Here is a 23,466-nt window from a genome sequence, read left to right as displayed (position 1 = left end):
AAAGATGACCTGCTGAATTGGCTAGGTTTCACCAACAAGCTTTAATGGCCTAGAAAATATGTTTCCTGCACAATTTTCCCCCACATAAAGCTCTTTTGTGGAATAATTCAGACATAACTGTAAGGAATAAGTCATTGTTCTACCCCAGCTGGCATGAGAGGAATATTGACTTTGTTCTTGATATTGTCGAAAACAAAGGCAATATTCTCACAACATAGCATTGAATGAGATTCCAAAACCTTTCAGAGAGTTTATTTCTGTGATCCAAGCCGTTCCCAGTGGTCTAACTACACTTATGAAAACTCGTCTTAGCTTTGGTAATGATCACAAAGTTTATCTAGAACTCAGATTGGAAGGTGTGGGCTTACTTGAGAAATCTTGTTGTAATAAATATATAAGACAAATTCTTCATTCAAAAAAACAACTTATACAGAGAGGAAAGTTTTTCTGGAACATGCTTATTCCTGACATTGCCTGGAAAAAATGCATGGTTAAGGCCTTGTAAATATTGTATACCAAACAAAGTTAAGGAAGTGCACTTAAAAAAATGTACGTAAGATATATCCATGTGATATATCTAACCCTCTCCTAAAATTAAGAAAACCAAAAATATATTCAATAATTGGCTACAAAGAGATCTTTGTAGATCTATGATATCCAATTTTGTGGCTATTGATGATATCTGTGTTTTCTGTGAAAAGAAGGTGAGAATCTGTCTCACTTGTAAATTTGTGTCAGAATTTTGGGAAAACCTTGCAAAATACTTATTTACCATTATGAACACTGCCTATGTTTTTGACATGAAAGATAAAATATGTTACTATTGCAATGATAACAAGACCACTGAAACGATTGTGAATTTTTAAAATTCTTGTCAAATCATTCCAAAATTCTATACCAAAATTATAATTATTTTTTAATTGAATTTAACTATTTTATTAAAACATGAACCCTAGTGAAAAATAACAAGAATAACATTTTCCTAAATCATTCCATAATTTAAGATTTACAATTTTTCTCCCCCCATTATTTTCTCATTAATACCTGCGTTCTGTTTTGTATGATGTAAGAATGTAAGTTGTTGATCTGTATTTAAAAAAATAATAATAATAAATAAATAAATAAACATGTGGGAGAAAAAAAACCATGACATCATTTTCTGGAATATTCCAAGCTGTTTAAAGGCACAGTCAACTTAGTGTATATAAACTTCTGACCCACTGGAATTGTGATACAGGGAATTATATAATGGAAATAATATGTATGTAAACAATTGCTGGACAAATGACTTGTGTCATGCACAAAGTAGATGTCCTAACCAACTTGCCAAAACTATAGAGTGGTTGAAAAACAAGTTTTAATGACTCCAACCTAAGCGTATGTAAACTTCTGACTTCAACTGTATATTTATATTCCGGACTCTGACATTGCTCATTATAATATTTCTATACTTTTTAATTCCTTTATTTTTATTTTGGGGATTTGCATATATTGTTTTGCATTGTTCGGTATTACTGCACTGTTGGAGCTAGGAACAGCATTTCGCTACACCCGCGATAACATCTGCAAAACATGTGTATGTGACCAATACAATTTGATTTGATTTTATCCCTTCGATCCCAACTGCGTAATCTTTGCATTAGTACCTACATCAACAATATGTAAACACATAGAACACTGAGAGCTTCTGAGAATAGCGTTCATCGACAAAGTGAATATAGTAGTTGGGTGGTGTGCATTAGACACCCACCCACTGCTAATATGCTACAGTTGCGGTTGAGCTGGTGTTGAGTCATCTATCTTGTCAATATGGTTGCTCTTTCTTCTTTATTGTCTATATTTCCTGGTGTGACCTCATGTCTACATGAAATTGTTCATTTTCATGACAGCGTATTGGGTAAATTTCTCCCCTGCATTTCCTCACACATGATTTTCCTGATTGTGTAATAAGCGTCTCCGATTCCCCTGTGTTTTCTCCAACATGTCCTACCAAAACAAAACCTCCTTTGAGCATATGTGACCTTGTTCCTGGGGTAGATCATATCTCTTTTCTTATTATTGCCAAGCTGACATAGTAACAGCAGGCAGTACTGTACCTGTATACTGTGTGTCACTCGTGATGATTTACACTGAGTACAACATTAGGAACTCCTTCTTAACATGCTGACCAGATCAAATCAAATCTAATTGTATTTGTCACAAGCGCCAAATATAACATGTGTAGACCTTAGAGTGAAATGCTTACTTACAAACCCTTTAACCAACAACGCATTTTTAAAAAGTGTTAAGTAAAAAATAGACAAGAAAAGGTTACAAATAATTAAACAGTAGCAGTAAAATAACAATAGCAAATCAAATCAAATGTATTTACATAGCCCTTCGTACATCAGCTGGTATCTCAAAGTTTTGTACAGAAACCCAGCCTAAAACCCCAAACAGCAAGCAATGCAGGTGTAGAAGCACGGTGGCTAGTAAAAACTCCCTAGAAAGGCCAAAACCTAGGAAGAAACCTAGAGAGGAACCAGGCTATGAAGGGTGGCCAGTCCTCTTCTGGCTGTGCTGGGTGGAGATTATAACAGAATGGTCAAATAATAATAATCACAGTAGTTGTCGAGGGTGCAGCAAGTCAGCACCTCAGCACCTCACCTGACTGGCACAGTATGTACAGTGTGTTGTCTGTTAAGGACTGTGTGTTCACAGACATTATGCCAAACATACCTTCCCACAGGTTCCATTGTTCACTGAGATCCCTTCTATATTCTACTCAGACATTAATTATTTGTACTGGTAATATGCAGGGCATTTGGAAAGTATTCAGAACCCTTGACTTTTTCCACATTTTGTGACGTTATAGCCTTAGTCTAAAATTGAGTAAATCGTTTTCCCCCCTCATCAATCTACACCCAATACTCCATAATGACAATTGCAAATGTGTTAAAAAAAATATATATGTTTATAACATTTACATAAGTGTTCAGACCCTTTACTCAGTACTTTGTTGATGGACCTTTGGTAGTGATTACAGCCTCGAGTCTTCTTGCCATGACACTACAAGCTTGGCACACCTGTATTTGGGGAGTTTCTCCCATTCTTCTCTGCAGATCCTCTCAAGAGCTGTCATGTCGGATGGGGAGCGTCACTGCACAGCTAATTTTCACGTCTCTCCAGAGATGTTCGATTGGGTTTAAGTCTGGGCTCTGGCTGGGCTATTCAAGAACATTCCCTACGGTGAAGCATGGTAGTGGCAGCATTGTGCTGTGGGGATGTTTTTCAGTGGCAGGGACTGAGACTTGTCCCAAAGCCACTCCTGCTTTGTCTTGGCTGTGTGCTTAGGGTCATTGTCCTGGTGGAAGGTGAACCTTCGCCCCAGTCTGAGGTCCTGAGCGCTCTGGAGCAGGTTTTCATCAACAATCTCTCTGTACTTTGCTCCATTCATCTTTGCCTCGATCCTGAGTAGTCTCCCAGTCCCTGCCACTGAAAAACATCCCCACAGCATGATGCTGTCACTACCATGCTTCACCGTAGGGATGGTGGCAGATTTCCTCCAGATGTGATGCTTGGTATTCATGCCTGAGCATTCAATCTGTGTTTCATCAGACCAGAGAATCTTGTTTCTAATGGTCTGAGAGGCTTTATGTGCCTTTTACTGAGGAGTGGCTTCCATCTGGCCACTCTAACATAAAGGCCTGATTGGTGGAGTGCTGCAGAGATGGTTGTCCTTCTAGAAGATTCTCCCAACTCCACAAAGGAACTCTGGAGCATGTCAGAGTGACCATAGGGTTATTGGTTCCCTTCCTGACCAAGGCCCTTCTCCCCTGATTGCTCAGTTTGGCCGGGCAGACAGATCTAGGAAGAGTATTGGTGGTTCCAAACTTCTTCCATTTAAGAATGATGGAGGCCACTGTGTTCTTGGGTACCTTCAATGCTACGTACATATTTTAGAACCCTTCCTCAGATCTGTGCCAATCCATGGCTTGGTTTTTTCTCTGACATACAATGTCAACTGTGGGACCTTATATAGACAGGTGTATGCCTTTCCAAATCATGTTCAATAAATTGAATTTACCACGGGTGGACTCCAATCAAGTTGTCGAAACAGATGGCTGTGTTTGTACAGAGGTTGACGCCCACTTAATCAAGTCCTGAGAAGTAGAGAGACAGAAAGAAAAAAGAGAGAATGAAAGGTAATGAGAGAGAGAGAGAGAGAGAGAGAGAGAGAGAGAGAGAGAGAGAGAGAGAGAGAGAGAGAGAGAGAGAGAGAGAGAGAGAGAGAGAGAGAGAGAGAGAGAGAGAGAGAGAGAGAGAGAGAGAGAGAGAGAGAGAGAGAGAGAGAGAGAGAGAGAGAGAGAGAGAGAGAGAGAGAGAGAGAGAGAGAGAGAGAGAGAGAATGAACCAGTGTGAACTATATCATCTGTTTGATAAAGCTCCTGGAAAATGTATTCTTGCTAGTGTCTAATAATATCACTGACAGACGGTGCACACAACTGTCTCTGTTCATTACTGTGATGATGAGGGACAAAGAGTAGGTGCAATATCTACCAGTTGCTGCAATGATGTCCATTAGTTTGTTAGACCAGTCAAAGGGGGTAAGCAGGACTAGCCAGACCAGTGGCGGTCAGTGACGTTTAAGTGTGCATGGAGTTATTTCTACTAGAGCACATTGGATGACTGTCATTCATATTCCATTCAACCAGCTCAATGTGACATTGATAGGTTTAGGCTACTACATAATACTAAAAATGTCCCTGTACCCTTCATGAGGTTGCTACAACCTAGCCTATGAATGAAAGTTTACAGAGTAGGTGCACAGGTCGAGGAAAAATGTAATAATCGAGGTGACACACATTCAATACCGCCTTCCACACTCTTGCCTGCATCTAGCTGATATAGGGTGTAATCATTTGTCCAACAGTTGCAAAAAATAGTTTCTATTGGACGAATTCAGGTATGTTTATCCCCGTTTCATTCCGAATGCTTCCGTTTAAGAAGAATCGGAAGAATGAATACACCCCTGATCATACACAAACACTGTTCACGTCCATAGCAGCCACATACAAACAGCATGATCTGCTCATTGTATAATTCCTTCTCGCATCTACTTGCTCTCCTCCTCTCACCTTTTCCCTTCATTTGTGGACTTCAGTGCATCAGCTGTCTGTGACCAGGCGAAAAAACTTTTACAAGCCAAACCTTCATATGATAACTGATAACTGCTACACACAGGGTTCATCGTTGTCACCATATTAGCTAACATCATAGTTAACAGAGCTACTAGAACTAACGCACTAGTAAACCCACTACAATCATGCAGTACACTGTACAGTCAGCAAGCAGTTTAGCAGTTACACCGGCGGGGCCTGGCAGCAATAAATTCATAATACGTAAAGCTTACCTTGACTTAGAAGAGTTCAAGTGTTGGATAGCCATAGCCAGCTAGCTCACATTGCATCCCTCTCTGTTTGAGACAGCTGTTTGAGTGTGAAAATATACAACTAAATATAGCTAGCTCTGTCTCTCTCTCTGTTGCTCTTGCTTAATTTTTTAAGAAATTAATTTGTTCAAAAACTGGTCAACTATTGTCTTTCTCTCTCTTTGAGTGAACTACTCACCACATTCTATGCACTGCAGTGTTAGCTAGCTTATATTTTCAGTACCAGAGTCATTCTCTGATCCTTTGATTGGGTGGAAAACATGTCAGTTCATGCTTGGAAGAGCTCTGATAGGTTGAAGGACGTCCTCTGGAAGTTGTCATAATTACAGTGTAATTCTATGGAAGGGGGTGAGAACCATGAGCCTCCAAGGTTTTGTCTTGAATTCAATGTACCTTGGGGGGATGGAAACTAGCTGTCCTCCGGCTACACCATGGTACTGCCCTACAGAGTACTGGTGAGGCTATTGTAGACCTTCATTGCAAAACACACACACATGCACAATCATCTTGTATCCTGTAATTATGTCTCTGATTCTTTGCATACAAGTGGAAATGAAAAATGAATGAGTGTGTGTGTGTGTGTGTGTGTGTGTGTGTGTGTGTGTGTGTGTGTGTGTGTGTGTGTGTGTGTGTGTGTGTGTGTGTGTGTGTGTGTGTGTGTGTGTGTGTGTGTGTGTGTGTGTGTGTGTGTGTGTGTGTGTTTACAGTGCATTCGGAAAGTAGTCAGACCTCTTGACTTTTTCCACATTTTGTTATGTTACAGCATTATTCTTAGATGGATTAAATCTTTTTTTCCCTCATCAATCTACACACAATACCCCATAATGGCAGAGCAAAAACTGGTTATTAGACATTTTTGCAAATGTAAATAAAAATAATAAAAAATGAAAAAATACATTTGCATAAGTATACAGACCCTTTACTCAGTACTTTGTTGAAGCACCTTTGGCAGTGATTACATTCTTGAGTCTTCTTGGGTAAGACACTACAAACTTGGTACACCTGTATTTGGAGACTTTCTCCCATTCTTCTCTGTAGATCCTCTCAAGCAATGTCAGGTTGGATGGGGAGCGTCACTGCACAGCTATTTTCAGGTCTCTCCAAAAATGTTTGATCAGGTTTTGTATTTGTATTTATTATGGATCCCCATTAGCTGCTGCCAAGGCAGCAGCTACTCTTCCTGGGGTCCGGCAGAATTAAGGCAGTTATACAATTTTAAAAACATTACAAAACATTCAAGCAAGTTGTGAAAACATCTCATGTATGATCAAAGGAAACAGGAGGATCCTAAGGGAGTGCCAGATAATGGCTATGAGATTTCGAGTCTAATAGCCAAGAGTTGGAATACCCTTTGCTATTTCTGTTTTTGCTTTGTCATTATGGAGGTATTGTGTGTAAATTGATGAGGATTTATTTAATCCATTTTAGAATAAGGCTGTAACGTAACAAAATGTGGAAAAAGTGAAGGTGTCTGTATACTTTCCAAATGTACTGTATGTGAGGAAAAAGGGATAAATACTGAAAGGCAGAGATTGAGAGATATAGGAGAAAGGAAGAGATGGGGAAGAGAGAGAAAGGGTAGAGAGATTGAATGATTGAGAGATATAGGAGAAAGGAAGAGATGGGGAAGAGAGAGAAAGGGTAGAGAGATTGAATGATTGAGAGATATAGGAGAAAGGAAGAGATGGGGAAGAGAGAGAAAGGGTAGAGAGATTGAATGATTGAGAGATATAGGAGAAAGGAAGAGATGGGGAAGAGAGAGAAAGGGTAGAGAGATTGAATGATTGAGAGATATAGGAGAAAGGAAGAGATGGGGAAAGAGAGAAAGGGTAGAGAGATTGAATGATTGAGAGATATAGGAGAAAGGAAGAGATGGGGAAGAGAGAGAAAGGGTAGAGAGATTGAATGATTGAGAGATATAGGAGAAAGGAAGAGATGGGGAAGAGAGAGAAAGGGTAGAGAGATTGAATGATTGAGAGATATAGGAGAAAGGAAGAGATGGGGAAGAGAGAGAAAGGGTAGAGAGATTGAATGATTGAGAGATATAGGAGAAAGGAAGAGATGGGGAAGAGAGAGAAAGGGTAGAGAGATTGATAGCAGGTCTAAAAGAAGTGATGCTCAGTCATATATTAATACTTTGCATTAAGAGCCTCTCTAATGAATAATTGATCTGCAGGACAATTTAGTGATTTGAGCTCCTGGCGGGCTAACGCAATGTTAAATCAAGCTGTGTGGGTGTCAGTGTAAGAGTGTGTACGTACCTGTGTGTGTTAGAGGGTGTGTGTGTAAGTGTACGGCTGTATGTGCTTGTAGGGTTTTTCAATGTTAAATCAAGTTGCTAGGCTCCACATACATGTTTTTGTGTGTGTGTGTGTGTGTGTGTGTGTGTGTGTGTGTGTGTGTGTGTGTGTGTGTGTGTGTGTGTGTGTGTGTGTGTGTGTGTGTGTGTGTGTGTGTGTGTGTGTGTGTGCACCTGCGAGCGTCCATGCAACAGAAGGCTACAGAACATTCTGCCTCTTACCTATACTGTGAGCACATCTTGACTATGACAGGCTCTATCTGACAGAATAGGAAAATGACATCCTTGACTTGACCAGCTTTAGCTGCGTTTAATCACAGGTTATCATCTGAGACAGCATATAATCACCAGGCCCTGTGTAGAGGGTGGCATGAGAAACGTAATGCTCTGTTATTTCGTTGTCCAAATGAAGAGGGCAGCTTGGCTGTTGGTGACCCTCGATGTCGGTCGGCAGGAGAGATCACTCTCCTTCTGGTACAGTATCTGAGGCTACATGAATTGTCATAGATGTTCACCCACTCCCACATCGAGCTCATTAGAAAAACAGGCCTCGTTACTTTTCCCATCTGAGTGCCATGCCTATCTCTATATCTATGGCTGAATTAGCAGTACGGATATGGGAATAGATGGTGTAAATTATGTAGTTCATGTAAATGTCATTGTAGATATGCACAGAGTGGATCATATAACTGTCATACCTTTGTATATTTGTCTATGGCAGATTAGCCATGATGGAATGGGAATATATAGTGAAAGGGTTTTTCTTTATTTGTACTATTTTCTGCATTGTAGAATAATCATGTGGCAACGAAAAAAGTGTTAAACAAATCAAAATATATTTGAGATTCTTCAAAGAGGCCACCCTTTGCCTTCATGACAGCTTTGCATACTCTTGGCATTCTCTCAACCAGCTTCACCTGGAATGCTTTCCCAACAGTCTTGAAGGAATTCTCAAATATGCTCAGCAGTTGTTGGCTGCTTTTCCTTCACTCTGCGGTCCAACTAATCCCAAACCACCTCAATTGGGATGAGGTCAGGTGATTGTCAAGACCAGGTCATCTGATGCAGCACTCTATCACTCTCGTTCTGGGTCAAATAACCCTTACACAGCCTGGAGGTGTGTGTTGGGTCATTGTCCTGTTGAAAAACAATTTTAGTCCCACTAAGCACAAACCAGATGGGATGGCGTATCGCTGCAGAATGCTGTGGTTGTAATGGGTGCATATTGGTGGCAGGGAAGTCAGGCGCAGGAGAACGAACTTAGTATAAACGTAGTCATTTAATAAAAGTTAACAAAACTCCAAAAACCAAAATATATAAAATAATCAAAGTGGGTACAAACCCTTCGCACACGAACACATAACTTGTACAAGCATACAATCAAACAATTACCGACAAAGACATGAGGGGAAACAGAGGGTTAAATACACAACATGTAAATGATGGGATTGAAACCAGGTGTGATGTAAGACAAGAGAAAACCAATGGAACATGAAAAATGGATCACCGATGGCTAGAAGGTCGGTGACGTCGACCGCCGAACACCGCCCGAACAAGAAGAGGGACCAACTTCGGCGGAAGTCGTGACAGTGGTAGCCATGCTGGTTAAGTGTGCCTTGAATTTAAAAAAAAGAATTGCTGACAGTGTCACCAGCAAAGCACCCCCACAGCATCACACCTCCTCCTCCATGCTTCACGTGGGAACCACACATGTGGGGATCATCCATTCACCTACTCTGCATCGCACAAAGATAATACGGTTGGAAGCAAATTTGGACTCATCAGACAAAAGGACAGATTTCCACCGGTTTAATGTCCATTGCGCGTGTTTCTTGTCCCAAGCAAGTCCCTTCTTCTTATTGATGTCCTTTAGTAGTGGTTTCTTTGCAGCAATTCGACCATGAAGGCCTGATTTGCGCAGTCTCCTTTGAACAGTTGATGTTGAGATGTCTGTTACTTGAACCCTGTGAAGCATTTATTTGGGCTGTAATTTCTGAGGCTGGTAACACCAATGAACGTAACTCTGGGTCTTCCTTTCCTGTGGCGGTCCTCATGAGAGACAGTTTCATCATAGCTCTTGATGGTTGTTGTGACTGCACTTGAAAAAACTTTCAAAGTTCTAAAAGTGTTCAGGATTTACTGACCTTCATGTCTTAACGTAATGACTGACTGTCGTTTCTCTTGCTTATTTGAGCTGTTCTTGCCATAATATGGAGTGATTGGCTCAAACACATTAAGAAGGAAATAAATTCCACCAATTAACTTTTAATAAAGCACACCTGTTAATTGAAATGCATTCCAGGTGACTACCTCATGAAGATGTTTCATGAAGAATCTCAAATATAAAATATATTTAGATTTGTTTAACACTTTTTGGTTACTACATGATTCCATATGTGTTATTTCATAGTTTTGATGTCTTCAATATTATTCTATAATGTAGAAAATAGTAAAAGTAAAGGAAATCCCTGGAATGAGTAGGTGTGTCCAAACTTTTGACTGCTACTGTTTGTAATTCAGTTCATGTAATTATACTTAGATATGTGTAGATTAGATCATATAATCAAATCATAATAGACAATAATTTTGCATGTACAGTCAATGGGAAGGCCTGATGTATATTACAGCCCCTCCCCTCGAAGCCTCGCTGGAGCTCATGCTTAATTCAGCTTAACTCCCAGCTACAACATAACTTTAGTTCAACAATGAAATATTAAGCTCTTTTTCTATTCTGTCTTCATCTATTTTTCTCTCTCTTCCCTTCTCACCCTTTCTCTCTATCACTGTGACATTTATTGAATTCACTCTCTTCGTCGGAATGAAGTATCTTACTGTGCTTGTGTTGTTTTGTATGTTTGTGTGGGACTAGGGTATGGTGATGCCACAGGACAGAGTGCTCAGGGCTGTGAGTAATGGGTTTTTCTTTAACCTTGTGTATGGTGAGTGGACATACTAGTGATCTGGCTCTCTGAGCAGCCCATGTCCAGTCAGACCACTGACTATGCAGAAGTAGTTACAACGCCTCTGAGGCTCTGACAATCGGATGACAGTTTTCATGGTGAGATAACAGACCTATGTTCAGGTATGGGGTGTGTGTTAATGTTCCAGTGGCATTAAAGACTCGTAAGGGTGAAAATTAGTTCCTGTCTTTGTGTGTGAGGTTGGAGAGGGACATGATGTGTGTGTGTCACAGGTGGCTGGTGGCACCTTAATTTGGGAGGAGGGGCTCATTGTAATGGCTGCAATGGAATAAATGGAATGGCATCAAATACATCAAACACATGGCTTACATGTGTTTCATACCACTCCATTCACTTGATTCCAGCCATTATCATGAGCCGTCCTCCCCTCAGCAGCCTCCTGTGGTGTGCATGTGCACGTTAGTTTGTGTGTGTGTGAGGACACACTACTCTCACACATCCTGCTCTGTAACACTGGCAAACTCATGAGAAGCCCGAGAGAGATGCACCAAAAGAAAACAAATGAATAATTTATTTACTTTCTGGATGCACTGTGAAAATATGTGAACGTCAGAAGAAATATGTGAACAAATTTCTCTCCCTAAAGCGAAACCAGCACAGGGTTTCTCCCTAACTAACCTTGTGCATTCTCACCATGAGGATACAATTCAAGTTCATTAAAAGATCAAAACATCAAAACAATGTAGTCTAAATTGGAATTACTAATGACTGGACTCATGCTATTACTGTAATGATTGCTATTGAACTAATCTAAAGGAATACAGTCTGTTCTGAATACTCATCATCAGTCATACAAGTGCTGGATGCCAAATTATGGGATGAGACCAGTAGGGAATCTAGCAGTTCCCCTGTTTCCATGGAGACTGCTATTTCTCTGATCAGAGTACCTCATATCAGGACACCTATGCCTGTCAACGCTGGTCTCACCTTTAACGACACAGGTCACAAAATCTGATGACATGTCAAAGACATACTCTGTCTCTAAATTGCAAGTCTGTGTAGTTTTGATTCTAGATAGATGCACATACAGGACACAGTGGATAACAAACAGACAAATTATTACTATAGAGACCATTATTTATGAGGTAGGATGTGTAATTCTTGGATCATAGTTGCTTTTTATACACCTAGGCCTACATGGACACAGCAAATTGGCCAGTGTTGATTTTTAAGTGTTACATTTATAGTGTTGATTGAGGAGTTAAATTCCCTCTGGAAGAGTGAAATTAACACTCAGTGGTGTAAAATAACTCCCAGTGATGGTATTAATAACCAGAGTTATTGTTTTACACTGTGGAGTGTGAAAACAGTCCCATCAAAACCACAGTCATCATTATCATATTTCCCAGCATGCTCTACTGCATGTTGATTTTTTACAATTGTTTTTAATATCTGTGTTTTGCATGTAAATTGATTAATCTTATGCTACACAAAGATAAATAACACATTTCTCTAAACTAATCCAATCAATTAGTTAGATTTATTGAGCCCATTACTGAAATGGTTGTTCCAGTTTAAATGGTTTAGGTAGTCCTTTATCAATTTCCATGATCCTGAATGTCATTATGAATGTTGTGGATGAATAAGAATACCAATTGTTGGTCTTGATTCCAATAAGAATTAAACATCACTTTGCAAGCCAGCATAATGTGGCTTGTAGCCCTGATGTGGCCTGTAAACCAGGAGTTTCCTAACACTACTGAATTAAGATAAAACTAGGCCATCAAAGTAAGGACTTATGATATACAGTGCCTTCAGAAAGTATTCATACACCCTTGACTTTTGTTGTGTTACAGCCTGAATTTTTCTCTCACCGATCTACAAACACCCCATAATGACAAAGTGAAAACATGATTTTAGAAATGTTTGCAAATGTATTGCAAATGAAATACAGAAATATCAAATTTTCTTAAGTGTTCACATCCTTAAGTCAATACTTTGTAGAAGCACCTTTGGTGTAAGTTTTTCAGGGTAAGTCTTTGTAAGTTTTTCAGGGTAAGTCTGGTGTTCCACACCAGGATTGTGCAACATTTGCCCATTATTCTTTATAAAATTCTTGGTTGTTGACAACCATTTTCAGGTCTTGCCAAAGATTTTCAAGTTAAAACTGTAACTCAGCCAGTCTACTCCAGTGTAGATTTTGCCTTGTATTTTATTGTCCTGCTGAAAGTTGAATTAATCTCCCAGGTTTTCCTCTATGATTTTGCCTGTGCAAAAACTCCATTCTGTTTTTTTTATTTCACCTTTATTTAACTAGGCAAGCACAAATTCTTATTTTCAATGATGGCCTAGGAACAGTGGGTTAACTGCCTGTCCAGGGGCAGAGCAACAGATATACCTTGTCAACTCGGGGGCTTGAACTTGCAACCTTCCGGTTACTAGTCCAACGCTCCAACCACTAACCCTGCCGCCCCTAGTCTGTAGCGAGGGCCAGCAGACTAGAGCATACAGGTCGCAGTGGTGGGTGGTATAAGGTGATTTGGTAACAAAGAGGATGGCACCCTGATAGACTGCATCCAGTTTGCTGAGTAGAGTGTTGGAAGCTATTTTGTAGATGACATCGCCGAAGTCGAGGATCGGTAGGATAGTCAGTTTTACTAGGGTAAGTTTGGCGGCGTGAGTAAAGGAGGTTTTGTTGCGAAATAGAAAGCCGATTCTAGATTTGATTTTGGATTGGAGATGTTTAATATGAGTCTGGAAGGAGAGTTCACAGTCTAGCCAGACACCTAGGTATTTATAGTTGTCCACATATTCTAGGTCGCAACGTCCAGGGTGGTGATGCTAATCGGGCGGGCGGTTGCGGGCAGCGAACGGTTGAAAAGCATGCATTTGGTTTTACTAGCGTTTAAGAGCAGTTGGAGGCCACGGAAGAAGAGTTGTATGGCATTGAAGCTTGTTTGGAGGTTAGTTAGCACAGTGTCCAAGGAAGGGCCAGAAATATACAGAATGGTGTCGTCTGCGTAGAGGTGGATCGGGGAATCGCCCGCAGCAAGAGTGACATCATTGATATATACAGAGAAAATAGTCAGCCCGAGAATTTAACCCTGTGGTACACCCATAGAGACTGCCAGAGGTACGGGCAACATACCCTCCGATTTGACACACTGAACTCTGTCTGTAAAGTAGTTAGTGAACCAGGCGAGGATAAGAATAAGAATAAGGTGATTGACAGAGTGGAAAGCCTTGGCCAGGTCGATGAAGACGGCTGCCCAGTACTGTCTTTTATCGATGGCGGTTATGATATCGTTTAGTACCTTGAGCGCGGCTTAGGTGCACCCGTGACCGGCTCGGAAGCCAGATTGCACAGCGGAGAAGGTACGGTGGGATTCGAAATGGTCAGTGATCTGTTTATTAACTTGGCTTTCGAAGACTTTGGATAGGCAGGGCAGGATGGATATAGGTCTGTAACAGTTTGGGTCTAGTGTGTCACCCCATTTGAAGAGGGGGATGACCGCGGCAGCTTTACAATCTTTTGGGATCTCGGACGATACGAAAGAGAGGTTGAACAGGCTGGTAATAGGGGTTGCAACAATGGCGGCAGACAGTTTTAGAAAGAGAGGGTCCAGATTGTCTAGCCCAGACGATTTGTACTGGTCCAGGTTTTGCAGCTCTATCAGAACATCTGCTGTCTGGATATGGGTGAAGGAGAAGCTGGTGAGGCTTGGGCGAGTAGCTGCGCGGGGGGGGGAGTAGCCAGGAGGAAGGCATGGCCAGCCGTTGAGAAATGCTTATTGAAATGTTTGATTATAATGGATTTATCAGTGCTGACCGTGTTACCTAGCCTCAGTGCAGTGGGCAGCTCGGGGGAGGTGCTCTTGTTCTCCATGAACTTTACAGTGTCCAAAAACCTTTTGGTGTTTTTCTGCATGAAAAAGCTAGCGTTTGCTTTCCTGACGGACTGCGTGGATTGGTTCCTGACTTCCCTGAACAGGTGCATATCGTGGGGACTATTCGATGCTATGGCAGTCCGCCACTGGAGTCTGGAGTGAACCATGGGCTGTATCTGTTCTTAGTTCTGCATTTTTTGAACGGGGCATGCTTATCTAAGATGGTGAGGAAATTACTTTTAAAGAATGACCAGGCATCCTCGACTGACGGGATGAGGTCAATATGCTTCCAGGATACCCGGGCCAGGTCGATTCGAAAGGCCTGCTCGCAGAAGTGTTTTAGGGAGCGTTTGACAGTGATGAGGGTTGGTCGTTTGCTCGGACCCATAGCGGATACAGGCAAAGATAATATATAATATAAATAATATATGCCATTTAGCAGACGCTTTTATCCAAAGCGACTTACAGTCATGTGTGCATACATTCTACGTATGGGTGGTCCCAGGAGTCGAACCCACTACCCTGGCGTTACAAGCGCCATGCTCTACCAACTGAGCTACAGAAGGACCACGAAGAGGCAGTGATCGCTGAGATCCTGATTGAGGTGTATTTGGAGGGCAAGTTGGTCAGGATAATGTCTATTAAGGTGCCCATGTTTACGGATTTAGGGTTGTACCTGGTGGGTTCCTTGATGATTTGTGTGAGATTGAGGGCATCTAGCTTAGATTGTAGGACTGCCGGGGTGTTAAGCATATCCCAGTTTAGGTCACCTAACAGAACGAACTCTGAAGCTAGATGGGGGGTGATCAATTCACAAATGGTGTCCAGAGCACAGCTGGGAGCGAAGGGGGGTCGATAGCAGGCGGCAACAGTGAGAGACTTACTTCTGGAGAGGTTCATTTTTAAAATTAGAAGTTCAAACCGTTTGGGTATAGACCTGGAAAGTATGACAGAACTTTGCAGGCTCTCTCTGCAGTAGATTGCAACTCCTCCCCCTTTGGCAGTTCTATCTTGATGGAAAATGTTGTAGCTGGTTATGGAAATCACAGAATTGTTGGTGGCCTTCCTAAGCCAGGATTCAGACACGGCAAGGACATCAGGGCTGGTGGAGTGTGCTAAAGCAGTGAGTTAAACAAACTTAGGGAGGAGGCTTCTGATGTTGACATGCATGAAACTAAGGTTTTTTCGATCACAGAAGTCAACAAATGAGGGTGCCTGGGGACACGCGGGGCCTGGGTTTACCTCCACATCACCCAAGGAACAGAGGAGGAGTGGGATGAGGGTACGGCTAAAGGCCATCAAAACTGGTCACCTAGAGAGTTGGGGACAAAGAATAAAAGGAGCAGATTTCTGGGCATGGTAGAATATATTCAGGGCATAATGTGCAGACAGCGGTATGGTGGGGTGCGGGTACAGTGGGGGTAAGCCCAGGCACTGAGTGATGATAAGAGAGGTTGTATCTCTGGATAAGCTGGTTATAATGGGTGAGGTCACCGCATGTGTGGGAGGTGGGACAAAGGAGGTATCAGAGGTATAATGAGTGAAACTAGGGGCTCCATTGTAAACTAAAACAATGATAACTAACCTAAACAACAGTATACAAGGCATATTGACATATGAGAGAGACATACAGCGAGGCATAAAGTAATCACAGGTGTTGATTTGGAGTGCTAGCTAAGACAACAACAACAGTTAATCAGCTAAAACAACAACAGGTAAAATGGTGATGAATGGGCAGTGGGTCGGTTAACTACACACAGAGCCTGAGTTTGCGGCTGGGGCCGGCAGATAAATAAAAAATATATAAAAATATAAATAAACAGGAGTACCGTGATTAATGGACAGTCCAGCGGGCATCAGCTATGTAGTCAAGTGATCATAGGGTCCAGGGGGCAGCAATAGATGAAACGGGGAGGCCGCGGAGTAGTCGTTACTACGCTAACACGCGGGCAACGCGGCGTTTAAAGTTAGTAGCCCGGGGCCAGTAGAAGCGTCTGCTCCGACGGAGGCCGTTTGAAGGCACAGTGGATGGAGTATTCGTCGGCAGACCTGTCGAGGTGGTGCGGCGGGGCGCCGTGTCGACTAAGGATCCAAGCCAGGTGGCAAAAGAGGTATTGAGTGGTAGTAATTTAGTTTTATATCCGGGAGATGTGCATGGCTTACGGCTAACTGCTGCTAGCTTCGGGGCAGAGGCGTTAGCCACTATAGCCACTCGGTAGCAGCGGTGATCCGGTGCCAAGGTCCAGAGCTTACGGCAAGGATCCGATGGAGTAGTGTGTGCTAGCCGTGTTTGGGTGGAGTCCGGGTGAACAACTGAGTAGGCCGGGAGGTGGGCCTCAGGGATAGCTTCGGGTACTAGGTAACTCGGTGGGTGCTAGCTAGCTGTGAAGATCAGGAGAATGGTCCAGGGATTGCGGCAGGAATCTGGTGTTGTAGTGTAGAGACAGTCCGTTACTGTTGGCTGGTGCGTATTATCCAGGCAAAAAATATATATGTATTTAAAAAAAAAAGGGCTGGTACCTGTGCAGAAGGTAAAGGCCGCAAGCAGTGGCTAACAATGACTAAATAGCTTGTAGCTAATTAGCTGGTTAGCTTCTGATGGCTGTGTTTCTTGCTATAAGGTCTAAAAATGACATATAATAGTGGTTCTGTATCGCATTGGGTGAGGCAGGTTACCGGATGGTATAATTGAATTCAAATGGAGAAAAGATTGAAAATAAAATTGAAATATATACAAAAAAAGACGTTAAGGACTGGGTAGTATTTTTACATTTTTTATCCTGGAAAAACTCCCCAGTCCTTAACGATTAAAAGCATACCCATAACATGATGCATCCACCCCTATGCTTGAAAATATGGAGAGTGGTACTCAGTAACGTGTTGTATTGGACTTGCCACTTTGTATTCGGAACAAAAAGTACATTTCTTTGCAACATTAAGTATTACTTTAGTGCCTTGGATGCATGTTTTGCAAAATGTGTATTCTGTACAGGCTTCCTTCTTTTCACTCTGCCAATTAGGTTAGTATTGTGGAGTAACTACAATGTTGTTGATCCATCCTCAGTTTTCTCCTTTCACAGCCATTAAACTGTAATGGTTTTAAAGCTACCATTGGCCACATGGTGAAATGCCTGAGCAGTTTCCTTCCTAACTGAGTTAGGAAGGACGCCTGTATCTTTGTAGTGACTGGGTGTATTAGTACACCATCCAAAGTGTAATTAATAACTTCACCATGCTCAAACGGTTATTCAATGTCTGCTTTTTTTTACGCATCTACCAATAGGTGCTCTTCTTTGTGAGGCATTGGAAAACCTCCCTGGTCTTTGTGGTTGAGTCTTTGTTTGGAATTCACTGCTCGACTGAGAGACCTTACAGATTAAATGGGTGCGGTACAGAGATGAGGTAGTCATTCAAAAATCATGTTTAACACTATTATTGCACACATAGTCCATGCAACTTATTATGTGACTTGTTAAGCACATTTTTACTGATGAACTTTTTTACAGTGCATTCGGAAAGTATTCAGACCCCTTGACTTTTTCCACATTTTGTTACGTTACAGCCTTATTCTTAAATCGATTAAATAGTTTTTTCCCTTCATCAATCTACACACAATATCCCATAATGATAAAGCAAAAACAGGCCACTGTGTTTGTGGGGACCTTTAATGCAGGTAGAAACATCTCAGGGATGATCAATGGAAACAGGGTGCACCTGTGCTCAATTTCGAGTCTCATAGCAAAGGGTTTGAATACTGATGTAAACAAGGTTTTTCTGTAACATAACAAAATGTGGTTAAAGGGAAGGCGTCTGAATACTTTCCAAATGCACTGTAGACTTGACATATTAAAGGGGTTGAATACTGATGTAAACAAGGTATTTCTGTAACATAACAAAATGTGGTTAAAGGGAAGGGGTCTGAATACTTTCCAAATGCACTGTAGACTTGACATATTAAAGGGGTTGAATACGTATTGACTCAAGACGTTTCAGCTTTTCAAATGTATTTCATTTGTAAAACTTTCTAAAAACATAATTCAACTTTGACGTTATGGGGTATCGTGTGTATGCTAGCATAAAAAAATGTCAATTTAATCCATTTTAAATTCAGGCTGTAACACAACAAAATGTGGAAAATGTCAAGGGGTGTGAATACTTTCTGAAGGCATCACAATGTATGTTGTATATTTTCATAGTTTGATAACATTTGCCTAGCAACTCAAATGTTGAACGCCTTTTTTAAAGGGAATAATTCAACAACCATGTCTGTGTCACTAACAAATATTCTCATGGGTGGTAACTACAATTCACTCAAAAAGAAAAGACACCCCAGGAAATATTGCAATTAGGTTTCCACCACACGGCATTTCATTATATTTCGCTCCACTGTAGAGTTTTGGATATATTGGGTGGAAGACATTATAAGGACTCGGCCCTATGGCAGGAGGAGCCTACATTCCATCACATCACTATCTAATCTGTGACTGAGTTTTGGATATATTGGGTGGAAGACATTATAAGGACTCGGCCCTATGGCAGGAGGAGCCTACATTCCATCACATCACTATCTAATCTGTGACTGAGATATATTTGGGACATTATATTGGCCCTATGGGAAGCCTACATTCCATCACATCACTATCTAATCTGTGACTGAGTTTTGGATATATTGGGTGGAAGACATTATAAGGACTCGGCCCTATGGCAGGAGGAGCCTACATTCCATCACATCACTATCTAATCTGTGACTGAGTTTTGGATATATTGGGTGGAAGACATTATAAGGACTCGGCCCTATGGCAGGAGGAGCCTACATTCCATCACATCACTATCTAATCTGTGGATATATTGGGTGGAAGACACTCGGCCCTATGGCAGGAGGAGCCTACATTCCATCACATCACTATCTAATCTGTGACTGAGTTTTGGATATATTGGGTGGAAGACAGCCCTATCTACATTCCATCACATCACTATCTAATCTGTGACTGAGTTTTGGATATATTGGGTGGAAGACATTATAAGGACTCAGCCCTATGGCAGGAGGAGCCTACATTCCATCACATCACTATCTAATCTGTGACTGAGTTTTGGATATATTGGGTGGAAGACATTATAAGGACTCGGCCCTATGGCAGGAGGAGCCTACATTCCATCACATCACTATCTAATCTGTGACTGAGTTTTGGATATATTGGGTGGAAGACATTATAAGGACTCGGCCCTATGGCAGGAGGAGCCTACATTCCATCACATCACTATCTAATCTGTGACTGAGTTTTGGATATATTGGGTGGAAGACAGAGGCCCTAGCCTACATTCCATCACATCACTATCTAATCTGTGACTGAGTTTTGGATATATTGGGTGGAAGACATTATAAGGACTCGGCCCTATGGCAGGAGGAGCCTACATTCCATCACATCACTATCTAATCTGTGACTGAGTTTTGGATATATTGGGTGGAAGACATTATAAGGACTCAGCCCTATGGCAGGAGGAGCCTACATTCCATCACATCACTATCTAATCTGTGACTGAGTTTTGGATATATTGGGTGGAAGACATTATAAGGACTCGGCCCTATGGCAGGAGGAGCCTACATTCCATCACATCACTATCTAATCTGTGACTGAGTTGTTATGGGTTGACAGCCATCCACTAAATCCTTTGTTTTTCTCCTTTAAAAACACAGAGATTACTACTCAAAGCTGTCAATCGTTTACATCTACACCACAACTTATTTTTAAGACAAGTCCTAGGGTTAGGCTGATATACTGGAGTGTTTTCAATAGGGATATTCAACCGTATTTTCAGCATGGTTTATTTATAGTGTAAACACTGCCAAACAGTGCTCAGGTATACCATGCCAAACCAAAATATTTGGTCAGCCCTCTTGATTTCAAGTTAGCTCTAGCTGAAGTGCTGAAGCCCATATATGTTGTAAACTGCTTATAGGAATCACAAGGCTTTGTGTTTATTCTCAGCTCATAGGATTCATCTATGGCCCTGTATATTTTGGAGAGAGAAATTGAAAAGCAAAAACACATGCTGTTAAATAAATCTCAAGACTGTTATTATTGGTATCATAAAATTCAAGACCTAACATTTCATTCAATAAAAAGGGGCATGTAATATCCCATGCCCATACCAAGTGCATGCGCTATCCGATTTACTGCATGTGAATACATTTGGAAATTGTAAAAATAATCGTTTAGTCACGCCTTTTGGCCAATTGGAGTGCGTCGATGTCAGTCTATACTGGGTGAATTGTAGAAAGAAGCCCATGGGGCGTGGTTTCTGCTTGGGGGAGGGATTGTGTGGCATGCTAGTTAGTCTTTCAAATGACAGGGAATACGAGATTACAGCGCTCAAAGGGAATTTCTCCCAACCAGGAAATGACATACAAGGAATACACCTAGGGAATAGTAAAAAAAAGATTGATTTTAAACTGAATTTGCAGAAGAAGGACTTGACTCGAAGCCGTTGAAGAACAGCAACTGAACCTTTTGACTAAGTTATTGATCAGAAACGTGAGGTTATTCTCGCGGTGTGGGTTTATCAATATATTTGTGCCCGAACAACGCTTTGTGTAGGCTATGAACAACACTCAATTATCTGATCAACGATAAGACGTTTCGGATACTTTTATAAACAATTCAAATAAAAAAATAGGCTACTGTGGTTAATTTGCGGTGGGTTCGGTCCATTGACGAATACGCTCGGAAGTCCATCCTATGGCAGGTTAATATCATATTATGTTCTGCCGCTAGAGCGCCCGCCCATCGACTCCGATTGTTTTTTTGTTGTTGTAGCGAAGCAGTGAAAGGAGATTGATTTTACTGAACGCGTGCGTTTGGATAGCGCTATCTCCCCGGAGGAAGAGGAAGCCCACTGAAATTAAGTATTTTATGTACATTCTCAGCAGAAGGACTTTACGTATTTATTTTACATATTGATCCGAAAAAATCTTGATGTTGGCAAAATTCTAAATAGCGCACTAACAAAGCAAGACATCCACACACGCTGGACTTTCCCTGCTGAGGTGGTTTGTCATTCTACAGCGAAGGGCCGCCGCAGTCTCTCTGTCGGATGCGTAGGAAAGGAAGAGGGGTCAGGGTACGCGTCTTTTATGGGTACATATCGTCATTGACGAAGGTGATACAGAGAAACGACAGCCGAGTCTACCAAGCCCCGCATTTAGCGGATCTCAGTCTCAAGTCAACCCAGCAGGTTCGATCCCGGTGGGCACTAGACCTACCCGTCCGTCACCCGCACAGGTGGTCTGCCATAGATCCCAAAATTTCGGCCTCAAAACAGACCAAAGTTTTGCCTTGCCAAACGGATTATAGGAACGGTGTCTGAGGGGAGAGAAAGACGGAAGACAATGGGCATCCGCACGCTCCTGACTGCGTGTGCGCTGCTTGGTAAGTCACGCCTGTACCTATTGCTTAGATTGGACACAGTCATCTTTCTATTTTTTTATCTCTTTAATTACATGAGAGAACAAATAAGAACACCGAATGTTATTCAAGTGTTACCATTCACTTAAAAAAAAATATCAATGTGCGAGTTTGTCTATTTAATTCAGCAGAACAGTTCGACACCTGAGTCATAGCACACCTGCATGCCAAGACATCTGCATGACGACACACCTGGATGACAAATCCAAACTCTGAGTGTATGTAGGTGTGAGAGTGTGTGTTTGCCAATGCCTCCTCAGTAGGAGTCACTGGTCTGGGGAGGGGGCATTGTCTTAGTCACTACCAATGATGTATATAAATCCATTGCTCACTACTCACTTACCTTTGGACAGCTGTGTCTGTGTGTTTATCTGTTTGTGTTTCACAGCTCTATTATAGCTGTGAACAAGTTCTTGTTTTTCTATCATAGTGTGTGTGGAGGGGGGAGAACTAGGTTCATGTGATATTTGGATGTAAATCTCAGATTAACCCCCTCAGGCTCAAGCTCCTCTTTCTCTGGATGAGTTGGATAACAGTGACCACATCCCCGTATTAGTGCCTGTAGTCAATACACACAGACACCTTACATTTTTCACTTTATATAGCACCCTGGGACACTCAGCTATTCTCTCTCCGTCATGCACATTACACACACTTTCACTGAAACATATAGCATAGCCTACACAGTACACACACCAGATGGCTGCTCTGTTCCTGGATGGGAGGCATGTTATTGCTGTGGAGGGATGGATCCCTGCCATTGGGTTAGATTAACAGTCTTCTTGTTAGTTCACTTACCCTTTCAGCTGGTCAACTTCATGTAGGAGATATTGATTGATTGATCAATTTGTAGAATGAAATACAATACATCATAGAAATGCTTTGGTTTTCCTATAGAGATGGATAGCAGAAAAACAGAGTACAATATGTTGACTGTCTAATTTTAAACTTTACAGAAAGATCTTCCACATGGTGGTAATGTATATATGTTGTGTGTATTACCCTGTAGTTGTGGCAGAGAGAGAGATCTGAATCCCTGAACCGTTCTGGTTTATATAACTAATAGAAAGTGTAATGGGTTGTTCAGCAGGAGGCTGGCTGGTTAAACAGTAATGGAGAGATGCTTCAGTTGTATATACTGGCTCAACTGACTGCAGAATAGTTAGTATAGGCTCACTATGCCTGTTTGCTGCCAAAGCCTCTGTATGCACTGATCTCAGGCCAGTTTCTCTGTGTAGTTTAAATACACCAGTTGAGTCTCATGGAAACCAATAGTTATGAGGCAGTCTAACATGCAAAGTCTAGCTGACTCGTCCCTGCTAGTGCAGTATCCTAATTGCTGTCAGTTATTAATTTTACTGGCATTGAATTCACTCAACTTTGTCAATATTGTTAATGGAAGGCCAGTCTAAATGGTGTTTCCTTCTGTCTATCCAATGCTTCCCACAGAATGACAGCTGTGTGT

General features: G+C 41.6%; 1 protein-coding gene across 3 annotated transcripts in view; it reads left to right on the top strand.

The window, feature by feature from the left end:
* LOC118386209 (immunoglobulin superfamily member 3) overlaps positions 1 to 23,466 on the top strand; it is a 145,149-nt gene that overhangs the window by 10,605 nt on the left and 111,078 nt on the right. Inside the window, exon 1 of one of the 3 annotated variants that reach the window (XM_035773750.2) lies at positions 20,892 to 21,965. The exons of 1 other annotated variant lie outside the window; for it this stretch is intronic. In XM_035773750.2, the coding sequence (XP_035629643.2) occupies positions 21,926 to 21,965 (40 nt within the window). In that variant the 5' untranslated portion in view covers positions 20,892 to 21,925. Of the gene's footprint in view, positions 1 to 20,891; positions 21,966 to 23,466 lie in introns of those variants that run through there. One more of the 3 variants, XM_035773751.2, reaches the window with a different exon arrangement.

The sequence above is a fragment of the Oncorhynchus keta genome, chromosome 7 (assembly GCF_023373465.1).
Source record: "Oncorhynchus keta strain PuntledgeMale-10-30-2019 chromosome 7, Oket_V2, whole genome shotgun sequence".
In the NCBI taxonomy this organism is placed as follows: Eukaryota; Metazoa; Chordata; class Actinopteri; order Salmoniformes; family Salmonidae; genus Oncorhynchus; species Oncorhynchus keta.
The sequence above is the reverse complement of the archived record's forward strand: the minus strand, read 5'-3'. Positions and strand labels throughout refer to the sequence as shown.